This window comes from Stigmatopora nigra, chromosome 4 (assembly GCF_051989575.1).
Source record: "Stigmatopora nigra isolate UIUO_SnigA chromosome 4, RoL_Snig_1.1, whole genome shotgun sequence".
Classification (NCBI taxonomy): Eukaryota; Metazoa; Chordata; class Actinopteri; order Syngnathiformes; family Syngnathidae; genus Stigmatopora; species Stigmatopora nigra.
In genome coordinates, this window is record NC_135511.1 from 9,945,798 (window position 1) to 9,960,613 (window position 14,816).

Consider the following 14,816-nt stretch of genomic DNA (forward strand, 5'->3'; position numbering starts at 1 on the left):
GATAAAATCTGCCAATTACAGTGTGTAAAACATTAACATAAAATGATAAGTAAAAAATGAAAAGCCAAGTAATTCAGTTAAATGGATTTTGTGTTAATAGCACTTGCGAGTTTATAACCAAATTCTGCCATGAGGCATGACAACACACAACAAAATAATGAATGAATGCTACCCTCCAGGGCATAAATGCAACCTCTTTCACTTAAGTTGCTTTGACGTTTTCCAAGACATTATTGACTGTGCAATCCGCCCACTAATTGCCGCGGCACAAAAACACACACTCAAACGAGAGAACACATAGAATGTCATGTGCAAAGCTTCACTTTTTTCCTTAATTTAACTGAAAGAAGCAAAGAGCATTCAGAAGGGTAAAGCCACCACTGCCTGCATTATTGGTAAAACATTAGTGGGAGTGGGTGTATAGTGGCAAAAGGGTACAATAAATGACTTAACTATGGAGAGAAAAAAAGATGAATACATGTGTCAAAATTAAATCGGGCAAAAGTGAATTCTGCACTGTGAAATAAGACAAAACAATTTTGTCTGTCACATTCTGAATAGAAACAATAATGCCACATACAGGTGTGTTTCCAGCAAAGGGAAAAATTCATTCTGTCAACTGCACCCACACATTGTTTCTGGGTGGTGAAGCTCAGTTTACTCCCCACTGAGAAAAAAATACAGGGATACCTTGAGATACAAGTTAATGCATTCCTCTCGTGTCTCATATGCTCGCATCTCAAAATGTGTCTTGTATCTCAAGGTAAATATTTGCTCAGAACTTTAATTGGCTCTCAAATTCCTCGTATGTCGGGGCACTCGTATGTCAAGGTAGGACTGTATTAAATAAAAAGAGGTAGGTAGGTAGTGGTTAATCCTTTTGAATATCACCACTTTTTTAACACAAGCCAATATGATAGACTAGGGCCTGAAAAAAATGCTCTCAAGGAGATGGAAGAGAAAGCAAAATAAGAGAAGATATAGAAACTAAATGAGGTTCAGAATGTGATTGAAAAGGAGCATTTTCTTACCTCTAGCCCCATGTGCTCTGTCTGTGTGGCACGGTCACTCACAGAGCCTTCTTTCAGTTTCAGGGCTTTGGCACTGTCCTGTGTACAACAAACAAATGCAATCAGCCGTGTCCCAAAAGAAAAAGGTAAAAAAAAGAAATGGACATCAAATGGAGTCATTCAGTTGAAGACGCACACTCTCAGGAACGTTTGACATGCATTCATACCTCCCAGCTCATAAAAAAAGTCATTAAAAAAATCAAATATATAGCTTGCTTTAATGAATATTACAGCTTGCTCACAACTTTTGCTCTGAATTAAATTCAATTTTATTTTGATTAGCATTGTTGTTTATAAGGTTCCTCAAAAAAACTGTTTTTGCTTGTCTCTTCAGGATCTGAGAACCTCAAAATCGCTGTTTCAATTGAAAAGGCAGAAAATGACAGCTACTACTGGCCATGTAAAGGAGGAAAAATGCAAATAAACCAGGTTATTCTCTAGACTGTTCACCCATCAATCACAGAGCACATAAGGCCACATATTCACACTCACTTTCAGATTCAAGTCATTTATTCATGGCTAGTCAGGGGCTTGGCCCCTCATACTTTGTGAATTGAGGGGGTTTATTGTAAAGCAAATTTCCCTGATCCACCCCTAAAAATTTCAGCGCAAAGCTTAGGAGTTTAAAAATGCTTCACTGCTCCTAAGGAAAGCAAGACAGTATTTTTACAGTTCTACTTTGTGTGTTAAAGAAAAGTCCTTTCAGCAAAATGCATCAGCGCGGATGAATGGAAAAGCTGTTAAAAGTGACAGCCAGTGATGACCAGTCTGTGGATAGGTCCTTGTAGGAGATAATTAATAGGTTTCCCTGGCAGATTTACAGACGAGAGTGGGAGGAGCTTTGGCTATGAGTTGCCCTTTCCTTTAAAGTGCCGCACTTAAACTTGGCAACGGCAGGCAAGGTTTCCTCTTGCTCTCTCGCTTTCTCTCTCTCTCTTTCTCTCTCTCCCTCTCTCTTAAAGGCATACAAGGTACACAGGAACTCGTGCAAGCCACTCACCCCTGTCAATTTAATAAAGTGAAATGCGGGTTTGACAAGTTTGTCAGGTATAATTTATCCAGTATAGCTTTTGAAATAAAATCCAATATAGCCCATGAGATGAGATTGGACATGCGAGTCAAAGATATTGGGAGACACTTTATAGACTAATGTTACGAACGTAAGTAGTCAGGTGTACATATGTGAAAAGAAACCACTGCTTTTGTTCTTTCTATTTGGAATGAGTGAGCGTGGACAGACACTTTTTCCACTCTCTGGCCAGTTTTGGAGCTCTAAACAAGGTAAAATGTATTTCAAAAACCAGCAGCCAGGTGTGACAAATCCACTAACTGTCGCTGGAGAGAAGCGAAGAGTACATTAGAAGAGAAGCCTTTATCCTGTGGTATTTTTCAATAGTCAATTTTCTGTAGCGCTAATCCCCATCAGGATGAGGGTGACCTGAAGCCTAACCAATACATTGGTTAAGAGGCAGGATACACCTCACTGGTTGCCAGTCTATCCAAAAGCCCATATAAAAAGACAATTCACTCTCACTTGATCCCAAAACCAAATTCAAAGCCTTTAATGAATGTCATTTGTATGGATTGAGAACACGGATTCTGACATTAGGATTAGTAGCATAAGTAAGGGTTGAAGACATGATGGTTTAAACAGAAAATGGGATAATTCTCTTCAAACCCCCATTACATCTACATATAGTTAAACTTTACATGTATGATGCTCATTAAACCCTTTTTCTGGCAACAATAACATCCCTGCATCAGAACTGTGTTGACGTGAATTCAGGTCAAAAGCGGAGGGCGGTAATGAATGAAAGTGCACAACATGGACATGATTGGAAATTAAAAGAAGTCATTTGTTTTTCCAACAACAAAATACTGAACACAGCGTTGTGTTTGACTTGTATAAGACATATCTTTTGAAAATTCTATATATATATATATATATATATATATATATATATATATATATATATATATATATATATATATATATATATATATATATATATATATATATATATATATATATATATATATATATATATATATATATATATATATATATATATATATATATATATATATATATATATATATATATATATATATATATATATATATATATATATATATATATATATATATATATATATATATATATATATATATATATATATATATATTTGCATTTAGTTAATTTATGAGGGTGAAACAAGTCTCACAAGTGTTTTTTTTCATTTTGTTTCAATTCGATTTGAATTTCAAGCCATTAACATTAGAATCAATTTAATGTGCCACGAGTGAACTGTTTAAAAGGCTTTGTGAATAATAAGGTCTATGAATGGAATAATCACACACATGTTTATTTCATCCAGTAACAGGGTAAAGTTTTGTTTACCATTACGCAAGTGGCGAATGCCATCTACAGTAATAGAGAAATGGCTGCACCAGGGTCCATCACGATTTTTAACCAATTATGATCTAGTTGATCTAGTATGATACGTTAACTCCTCAACCTGAAAGTGGATTAAAAACTCCTTGTTAAAATAGTTGGAAAATGTGCATTCTTGCAGCGTGCAGAAGGATAAGAAAGCAAAGTCAAGAAGTCGTTCCATTCAAAAGGATCCTGGAGCATACTGACAAGATTGAGATGCGAGTGCTAGACAGCTAATCAGAGACAGATGCCAAATGAGACATAAACTAGTGAATGGTGACTGGCATCTCCTATCATGCTCCAATGTAAGACACTGGCACATTATCCTGCTGAGACCTTGCATCAAGTCTGCATTGTGCCGCTTCGATAGAGCAGGTGACAAATGACAAGCAAACAATGATAACAATATTGTGGCAAACAACACTTAAAGGGAGCATATTGTGGAAAATTGACTTTTTAATTCCTTGTATAAGTCGAGGTGGGTCTGTTGAGTGCATTTCCAGCCGTAAAATGCGAAATCAAGCAACCGACTGGATTTTTCATGCGCCTGGTTTTGAAAATGTGCCTGCGAGCGTGTCCTTCTCTCACTGTTACTGTATATCAAAGCATTTGCATAACTGCCTCTGCATGTGAGTTTCTCCTGCCCATGACCCAAGAAGCCAGCCCAGATTGCCAGTATTGCAGAAACAACCACATTCTTACAAGAGAGTAACACCACTAACATGTCAATACCAATAGGTAAGCAGAGTTGCATTGAATTTTGTTGGATGTTCAAATCAGCATTGGCTAACAGTTTTAGTTTCTGATTATCCAAAAATCCATGATTTATTGGTAATGTTGTCATTGGTTTGGCAAGTAATATGATGTCCAATGTTACCACTTTGGTAACAACAAGTTTTGACCAAATTGAAGATTGTGTTGGACGAGTAAACAAAAATGACATCAATTTTCTCACCTATGTCATTGGCTGCATTGATAAATCTTGAGAAAAGATGGCACAGATTAAGCAATAAATACCATTAGAAAAAGAGCTACTGATATTGTTTCAGCGTCAGTCAAAAGGGGTGTTTCTCAGTTTTATGTATGAACATAAATTCTGTAGCTATCAAAAGCCCATCCTTAGTGTTGATTTTTAAAATAATACCAAATTATTTTTATTCAATTATATTATAATAATAATCAGATGAATTGCTAAAAGCAGAATTGGTACCCATTGTAACACAGATATACAACAGACACTCTAAAAGCTGAGAAGGACACCTGAACATTCTGAAGCTTATTCAAGGCTTTTTAGATTTCTTTAGTTTTACGACTGCAGTCAAGCTATTCTCCCATCTAAAAGACGAGCTCAAGCCAGCCCCTAATGCTAGGATCTTTCAAGTAGCCTTGGCTGTCCTTCCACTGCACACCTCCGTCTATGCTGTCTTCCTGTTATTTACTACCTCACTCAGTTGGTGACGTAATTGCCGCATGAATTCCGATTTTAGAGACATGACAGGTCCAACCGCAGCCATGAACAGGTTTTGATCCCAGAATAGCATTAAACTGGCCCTGTGTACCATTATTAAATGTTTGCTTTATTTGAATAACGCCTGTCAGATGTATATTTTTAAGACACCAAGGATAGTCAACATTTTGTTGTTTTTATTTCAAAATACTACGTCATAAGAAGCAACAACCTGGAGGCATTGGGTAACAACCACTGACCACATAGGTAGCCTGTTCTGAAAATTGATAAACTGTGATAGGACATTGTGATTTTTGAGAGATGTTATAGATGGGATACTTTCACAATGTTAACACTTATATTAATGCCAACTAAGTGTAGTATATTGACTAATCCCTACCTTGTTAAATGACTGTTAATACTTATTGTGAGATGAAATTAGGATGCTCACAGATTTAATCATTCAGCGTCAATCCAAAAAATCCATTGTACAAATAAGCTCAGTTGAAAAATGGCTCTGACTCACTATTATGCGCACATTATTATTATCAAGGTTATAATGATCATATAAGTCTAGCTTCTTTATCGCACACCATGTATAATAGATACTGCAGCAAGCCATCAAACCATTATCGAGCTCATCAATTATTTTGCCCTTTTATTTTCCCAAGCTTTTAAATGACTGTACTTGCGGCTTTGAGGGGTCTTCAGTAGAAAAGACAACATTGTTAGTCTTAGACAGAAAATACATCTTAGACATGATTTCGTTTTTAAAAGGGCTTAAAAAGGAGTAAAAATAGAATCCCAAGAGCCACACTTCCAAGCCAGTCAAATCCTAAATTTGTACACGGAAAACAGAGGGAACACGTCCTCATTGCTTTAATTATTTACTTGAAAAGTTGAGATTTTTTTTAACTTGAATGCAGATGGAGGCCATTAATTGTTTTATTGTGTCAGAAAGTTAAAATGAAAGGAAACGGCAAAAACAAAGTCCTGTATCTTCCTCAGGATGTGAAGATCCATGCCAATAACAAAACATATGGAATTTTACAGAAATGTAACATTGGATCCCCTGCAAAGTGAATTCATTTACAACATAGTGAAAATAACCATGTTTTAATTGCTTTCACTTTACTTCAGCAAAAGCAATGAGAATGAGTCAGCAGTTAACTTTTTTTAGTCCCATTTTTTTCCATGAGTGAAAAAAGGAGGCATCTTTTTGCAGGTGGTATTTATGTATTTGTCATACATGAATTATTTATTCCAGCAACTATTGTACCTTTTGGATTACCAAGTGCTACCTTTTCCACCTGCTGTTTTACAGGCTAATTAGCTGCATGTGTTTTAGGGTAAATATTTCATAATATAATATATACCTGTGGCAATGGGGTTATATATACCTGTGGCAATGGGGTTAATACATAAAAAAATAATAATGGTTTGTTAATGTTTTGAGTAGCTCATAGCTGGGTGCAGATTACGCTCCAAAAAATGGAAATAATAAGGCATGGGCTCCATTAGAAAGATAGCCATTATTGAACAAGTATGAAAATAATGTTAAGGTAAATTTTTAATTTATTTGGTCACCTGAACCTATTTGCTTGACCCTTGAATCCCGCATAATAATGTAAATCGAAATTGAGAGGATGCTTTTCATATGAGTCATGCCTACATACTCAAAGTCTTACCAGTTCACTCTGCAGTCGAAGAATCACTTCATCTTTCTCCTTCAGTTGCTGCAGCAAAGCCTCTTCTCTGGTCAAGTCCTAAAAAAATATAAGAAAAAGATGCCTTGTTACTTATTACCTTTTGACGCTGAACACCGCAGTTATCTGTGTGATGATACAGAACATTTTGGTCCAATTTGTCAACTCAAACAACTAACAGTATAAACAACATCTACCTGGTTACTGAACAGAAAAAAAGCAGTTGCAGTTTGAAGCACCCTCTAACCACCAATTAGAAGCCACTAGAGAAGACAAGGCCTGTTTTGGGCTAGTAAAATGGAAATTTACATAATGTAAAGATTTGAACTGATGCACAAACTGAAATTATTGTATATTTATATAGTTAAATACAGACTGTTTACTGCAGAGGACTCTAAACCGGTCCTCGAGGGTTACTGTGAGTGCAGGTTTTTGTTCCAACCCATCCAACACAAACTGTTTAAACAATGAGGTTTCTGCAGAAAAAAACACCTGACTGCAATCCACTGATTGCACTTCTAGGATACCAGATTGCTGGAAATGTTTCCTCTTACACCCAATGCGGCCCTTTCTGGAATAGTATGGGGACCACTGGTTTACTGTAACAAGCAGAGTTCAAAATTGACCATTTTTGTTCAGAGACGGGAGGAGCACTTTGGCCAAATGCAAATTGGTGAACCAATCAAAAACTGTAAATAAATACAGTACAGCTTGGAGCTCCTGACAAAGAAATAGGGCTCATAGAAAAAAAAAAAACCCTGAAAGGAAATTTGTCATTGAAACCTTCCAGCCGTTTGGTGGACAGTTAAAGTTATTATCAAAAGCTGTGTTATCTTTTGAATGTAATGTGCCAAACGATCTCAAGAAACACACTGTCTTATCAGAAGGTTTAAGTTAATGAGGATAGCAGAGCAATGCATGAATCATTTAAAGATGCACAGGCCTAGCTGCTAAAAATTCTACCCACGATGTGATCTCAACAAAAGAAGATATAAAAGAAGAAAAGAGTAAAAAGAAAGGTTTGAGAGAAGTAGAGAGGTGGACAGGTAGCCATTACTTCTTCAAAAGGGAAAATGGATGGTAAAAAGTTACAATAATACGAAAATGGAGGGCAGACAGAGGAGAGGGCAGGAGAAAACGGAGAGTGCCTGAGGCCGACCATGAAGGTATCTGAGGAATCCATGGGAGTAATCCATCTGAGTGGACAGTTAGTGGAAAGTCAAGCGTACCATATATGGTAGCTTCACTCTAATCATGCTCACGGGGCATTAATAAAACAACCATTTTCTTGTCACTCAATTTGGAGGTGTTTGTTTTTCATTGGACATAAGGGCTTAATAAAATTCCACCATGCATAAGACATTTGGTTTCATGATGAAGCCACTTAATATTATTGTTGTGGGTAGTCGAACTTTCCCTGCCGTACTAAAATCTACAAGCAAGAACAAAATCTTAAAATGTTGAATTTAGTATCTCTTCTTTATATGTGATACAAACTTACTGGTGATTAGATAAATCTTTAGGGGCAGGCCAAGCCCATCATACAAATAAAAACAGGATAATTTGTGCTTCACCAGGATGAGATCATCTGAAATTTACAGATAGTACACATGTAGTATTTAGTATTAACCCAATTTCTCAGTCTTCCATTGAATGGCAAAAGTAAAGGATGGGAATGTATTTCAAAAATAATGTGATTGGAACGGCCTTAGGTGGCGGTTAAGGGGGGAAGAAATCTGATCAGAATCAGCAGAGTGCAGCCACTTAATGTGATTTTGTGCTGCGGTTGAAGGCACTCCATGCTCGCAATCAGCAGCCTGCTGAAGAAGCCGTGGAGATGAATTGCATTCCCCAGGTTAGCAGAAATGATTCCATTTGCTCACATTCTTTTGGAGGTGCACGCTGCCAGTTAGAAATCATACTAATAATCTATTCAAGGAGTGTTTCCTTCAATATGTTAAGCCATTTACCTACATAGCTTGAAACTTTATGGACAGTAAAGTAAATAGCTTACATGGCTCTTGGCCAGTTCATTCATTATGGACTCTTAAAGAACATTTTCAACAACAAAAATGATTTTAAAAAAGTGGAACTTTATAAGTTGGCTTTCCCTGTCTAATAAAAGCTGACTTCAATTTCCAAAGCAATTTTCCCACAGTCAAAATGGAATTTGAACATTACTGAATCTCTATGGAGATTCTGTTATTGAATCATGGTCATTTGAGGGCATCAATGCCCAAATTCTGTACGAGGACGGCGTGTGAAAGAGATAAATTTAGTGATTCAATACTGTCTGGATAGCTCTCCCACAAAAGATTGCATCATTCCTATAGAAGTTTAGCCTTTCAAGCCTTTTTGAGACATATGCTGCTCTGACATTAGCCAGAAAAATACAGGGTTAGGGTTATATTTCTCACTCCTAATCCAAGCTCGATACCTGAATCAGAATATCTGTTGATATAGGATATGTATTTTTTCCCCTTTTAATAGTATTCAGGTTTCTATTTGAAAAAAAGCAGAAGAGCGAGTGACAATCTTTCGGGATGTGTCTAGGGAAGCAATTTACCCCGGAGTTACACCAGACATGAACACTTGCGCTGAAAGAATGGGTGCATAAATAGCCCACAGGTGGCTTTGTCAAAGCGCTGAGAGGCGTTTGGAAGATATTGGACCAGGTGTGTCAAAAATACGGCTCACGTACATACAAAATGCTTTTAATTTTTTGAGACGGGCGTCGTAAAACTAAAATGTTATCTGTAATCAATTAAAGGTGTACACACATATTTACAAATATGTATCCAAGCAGCAGAAGCCTTTAAGTTAATTTAATGTAACAATGAACAATAATAATTTGACCATTCACTTCAAATGCTTCAGCTAAAGTGGCTCTGTTTTCTTGCATTATTCTGAATAATTCATGTAATATAAGGTGTGTAATTCAACCTAAATTGTACAGCTCTGGACATCCAAAATTACTTATTAAGCATACATTGTGAATGGATAAAAAGCATTTTGAATCTTGAGTCGAACCCTGGCCCCATTACCAAATATCAAAACGGAATTCAAAATATTGGCTTCATGTTAGAACTTCCGCTGCTGCTCGTGCTGCACTGAGATGAATTGCACTTGCATTCAGCTTCAAGAAAAAGTACAAGCCTTGCATATATTCTCCAAATGCTCGAGCAGGAACATAATGGAGATAAATTGCAAAGGTGGGCAGGACATATTGATTATAATGGTTGCAAATTGGATCTGCCAAAGAACGGCAGCCAGATCGGAGCTGTGAGGCATTCGATATATCTTAGTCTTCTCTCTTTCCTTTTAGAAAATACTGTGCTGTGGTATAATTGCTCATCAGTATGATGTTCCCTGAGTTCACTATTAGCAAAACAGAAAACAAGATTAAAATCATTAACACTAACATAATTTCTTCCGCCAAAACAAATTCATTCGGGACATCTGAAAATATGTATTCCATGGAAAAAGCTGCACAAAAAAACCTCTTTGCTGTACTGTTGCAACCTTGTGTTTATTGCAGTATTTTTCTAAATAAATATGTTGTAAATAATTTCTCAGACTTTGTTAGCTACTTAAGTTAAGTTAGGTTTTGTGGTAGTGCACAATGTTTGTTGGCATTCTCACATTCTCTGATCACCAAGAGACTAAGCCCCAGTGTCCTTGAGGCCTATTGAAGCCCTTGAGAGGTGGTCCCTAAACTTGGGAGTAAAATCTAAAAGGCAGGGCACGATGAATCATTATAAAATCGTTTGAGTATTTTTGAGTCTTAAAAAATATTTGGAGACTTCCAATAGTTACCTCGTCTCTGCCAAGGACACCTATTTTGGGGTTGGCTTATTGAAGGGTCTCTGACAAGTCATGTGACTGCCCTACATTTCCTTATATTTCGAACTGATTAATTTTGACAACAGTAAACAAACATTTCTTGAAAAACTGGATTCCTCAATTTTTTGCCAAAATTAGGGCTTAGGAAAATACTTTACTGAACGTTGAAATGGGATGGCACGAAATGCTATGGCTGAGCAAAGGATCATGGAGCTAAACAACCATTCACACTAATAATCACAATTGTGAAAATGACTTTAATGATCCTCTAGTGTAAGTTCTCTTAGTGAAATAAAGAGGGAGTGTATACAAATGTCATTTCAAAATCGACAGTTCTGTCCAAGAAGGCTCCTATGAATGCACACGATGAGGGTTCATTTTTCTATGCACTAAATTACTGGAACTAGGACAAAAAACTAAACTGGGACACTGTGTGACACTGTAGCCTCTCAGGTGCTTCACTGAGATTATTTTTACTCTGACAGAGATGTTTTCTAGAGTGCCAGGCCAAATTCTTTTTTCAGGCATCCGCTAATCCATCCTTTGCTGCCTTGATCTTCTGTGTCTGTGATATCATCCAATTGTTCACCTTTAAGAAAAATCCTGATCTCGACATTTCCCGCTATTTCATCATGCCTTCTGAAGTTGATGAGATGACTGACAATTTTTAACACACATCATGATGCTGCTGTTATTTTATTAGTTTGTTTTGTGGATGCTTCAGATTGGTTGAAAATATTTGAAATTACAGATTTAAATGGAAAGAACTAATGGCAATGATTTTTTTCTGTTTTTGTAATATTAATATTATTTTGGTGATCTGTTTATATTTCCTGATGCCATACATTTTTAGCCATACAAGATCAGATGTTTTAGTATATAATAAACTGATACAAATATTTGCAACTGCTTTTTCAACCTACAACAGTGTTTCCCAACAACTGTACCACGGCACACTAGGAAATTACAAGTCATACATTATAATGTTTTGAGAGAAAAATCTTAATATTATAAAAGATAAGTAAACTATTACTACATTAAAATATGTACATTGCCTACAAGTTTTTTCTTTTTTTAAATTAACCTCCCTGCCTTTCATCCTCTCATTCCACGTGATTCCTTGATATGTGAGCTTCTGTCGTCAAGCTGTGTCATAGCCTAAATTTCTGCCACTGATCATCCATGTGGGTAAAAAAAGTGTGTGTACACGTGCAATTGCCAAGTGACAGTGTAATACTAAGTAGTAATTGCTCGGATGTTTGGTATAAGTCCAGCTGATCTGAAGTCAACCCATTTTCCATTGGACAATACATTTTTTGTGGTACAAATAATAACGTTTTGTGGATTAAATATTTTCAGGGATTTGAAAGATGTTTTTCTTTTGTTTTGTTTTGCGTTGTACGCTGTGTTTGTCTCTCGGCATTTGGATAGATTCCCTTTACACAGCACAGTGATCATTGGGCAACCATTGAACGATCAAAAAGTGGCTTTCCTTATTCACAATCTAGACAGAAGACCAAAACCGCCAAATGTTTGCTGATCTTACGGCTTAAGAAAAGATTATTAACTTGTGGGTGGGGCAGCACAGGATTCTGTTGCAAAGGCAATAGTTGCGTTAACAGTGAAGCAAAAAAGTATTTAGTCAACCACCAATTGTACAAGTTCTCCTACTTGAAAATAATTTTTGAATTTTTTTTTAGTTAATCAACGTGACTGATAACGCAGTTTTTTAGTATGGTTTCTTACAATTAAATAGATTGGATCAAATTATTGAATTAAGTAGATTTCTTCAGGATAAAAATGTTTTAAAAAAAGGTAAACATGACGGCATTCGCTGAAAAATAGCTCTCAATACTGCACTCTCATCACCACCGCGATCTCTCTCCAATCTGTTTGGTGTTCACTGAAAGGCTGCTGAGAGACCACTGCGAGATAGATGAGATCGCTGAGCGCATACCGTGTGCTCGCCTGTGCGTTCTTTGAGAGCTTGTTCCCCTTGGCGATCATTGCGAGACTGTTTTGGACTGAGTAAAAACTCTGAGGAGACGGTGGCAATCTGTGGAGATCATCTGGAAGATCATTGAAAAATCGTTCCGAGACCTTGACGACAACTTGGCACTCTTGGGGAGACTAGTAATGCATATTGTTCAACGGCCAGTGATTGCTAACCCTGTCTGAGGGGGGGTTTAATTTATCCTCAATACCTGTTTTGGCTTTATTTTTCCAATTAAACATTGATCAGTTTTGAATTTCATTGGAGTTAACATGACTTAACTGAAGAGGTTTGCATTTTTTTTTAATCACACATTCCTCTTATTTTTCCAAGTTTCATTTTTTTATAGCCTCTTGTCACTGTAAATGTATTGTAGATGTTTACAGCAGCATTTAAATGAAAACCAATGGAATATAATCGAAATACCTTTGTCATTACCTTAAATGGAAGGGACTTTTCACTGCACGGGCTAATAGGTAAAGACTGAAGACTGCTGGCAGGACTTGTCTCTGTACTCTGTAAAACAAGATAAATATAATCATGAGCCCACATGGTGAGTTTTTCTTCAGTACGGTGCATATTTTTTTGAAAGTTCTATAACGCACAATGGGTAACCTTGAGAGAAAGTGGGACATTGCCATTTTGGAATGAGAGCTTAACAGGTAATGATTTGACTGAGGATTTGGATGTCTGTTTCAAGAGGCTGCTTGAGAAAGGGGTTATACGGTAGCAGAGGATTGTTTCCTTTAACTGGGTAGTTTGTCAATGCGACTTTGCAGAACCTCAGAGAAAAATGGGAAAGATGATAAACTCCCAAATGTGGTGTTGGAGGCATGGAAAAACTGAGGGGAAGAGCTGAGCATCAGAGAGTCCAGGTTAGTGACTTAAAATATAATATAAGTATTTTAGGTTATTGTCTATAGTTAGAGATGACAGTGTGTTTATTGATAACCATAAACACTCCACTGGCACACTAAGTTTATTAAGGAGACGGTACGCTCCAACGGCCTTTACGCCAGTGTTTAGAGTTATGCAAAGTAAATTAAATAAATGATTGCGCTCACCACAAACTTTAGACAATAACAGTGGTCACACTTTATTCCTTCCTGAATTGTGGCGCGGAGGTTTGCCTACGAACCTCGTATTTGAGGTGTCTTCTTTTACCATGTTTTCAAGTTTTACACTTTAAAGTACCTATGAGACATGTCAGCTCTTGGGACAACATAAACTGTGGTTTATTACTTATGCTGACCTTTTAAAAAGCAATAACTCCCAAGAATTATAGGTGTGACACGGCCCTAAATGTGCCATTGGTGATCAATGCCCGACCTCATGGGGAAAGACAGGCACGGACGGTCTCAGTGTCTTATCTTTTCAGCCTTTCAAAAAATAAACACATTCTTTTTAAGGTCACTCTTGTCCCATGGGCTCTATAGCACAACCAACACGACAATTAGATGTGGTTCAAGTAAAAAGCCTTTTAGATTTAGCATTCGAGGGAGAAGTGAGGAGTGGTGTGTATGTGTGTGTGTATGTAGGTGTGTGAGGTTGTATATGGGTGCGTGTGATACGAGAGGAGCTGCCTGGGAGCTCAATGTTTAATGACTTGCAGTAACCAAAGGGAACATGTCAAAAAATGATGAATGGTCTCAAAAAGTAAAGCGCGAATAGGTGTCTGACACACCCCTTTAATCACATGGTTATGTCCAGGTATGCTAATCTCAAGATGACATGTCCATTTAAATATAAATACAACGTTTTACATTCCATAGAACCTAAAAATAAGAGTTGGAAAAATCTGTTTCTTGATCAGGATTAACTTTCAAGATGTGCTCATTTTTAAACAAGTTTAGAAATAATGTTACCATAAAAAAAACCTACATTTTGTCAGAAAAATACCTAAAATTATTCTAATCATATGACTACCTTGGTTGGTTTGGGGGGGAAACAAGATAATTATGCACCAGCAAATCATAGAGGGCATACAAATAAAAGAGACAAACATTCAAACATTACAGTATTGAAATTAAACATGCACGGCCTGCACAACAATTATAAAGGTGAACCGCTAAACCACCAGTTCACAATAAGGATGTCATTCATAATTTTTTTTAACAGGTCATCAAAAACCATGCAACCAGACATTGCCTTATTGCATTTTGTCTTCTATTGTCATTTATCATCACAATATTCCCCTTTGTAGTCACTGGTACTCCCAATACAGTCTGACTTCTGAGACGTTTAAGAGTCAGTGGAATGCAAAAGTGTGGTGTAACAAAATGGGAGCAAGGCAGTTATGCATGAATCCACCACTGACAAT

The 14,816-nt window shown here is 36.8% G+C and overlaps 1 protein-coding gene across 5 annotated transcripts in view; it reads right to left on the reverse strand.

Moving 5' to 3' along the window:
• LOC144195687 (serine-rich coiled-coil domain-containing protein 1-like) overlaps nt 1-14,816 on the reverse strand; it is an 82,067-nt gene that overhangs the window by 38,373 nt on the left and 28,878 nt on the right. For 4 of the 5 annotated variants that reach the window (XR_013326140.1, XM_077715491.1, XM_077715493.1 and 1 more), the window contains exons 8-10: nt 12,923-13,012; nt 6,643-6,720; nt 1,032-1,109 (exon numbers count right to left, since the gene is read on the reverse strand). Coding sequence is in view for 4 of the 5 variants with exons in the window: in XM_077715491.1 (XP_077571617.1) it covers nt 1,032-1,109; nt 6,643-6,720; nt 12,923-13,012 (246 nt within the window). In the remaining variant the exon portion in view is untranslated. The remainder of the gene's footprint in view (nt 1-1,031; nt 1,110-6,642; nt 6,721-12,922; nt 13,013-14,816) is intronic. The other variant, XM_077715492.1, reaches the window with a different exon arrangement.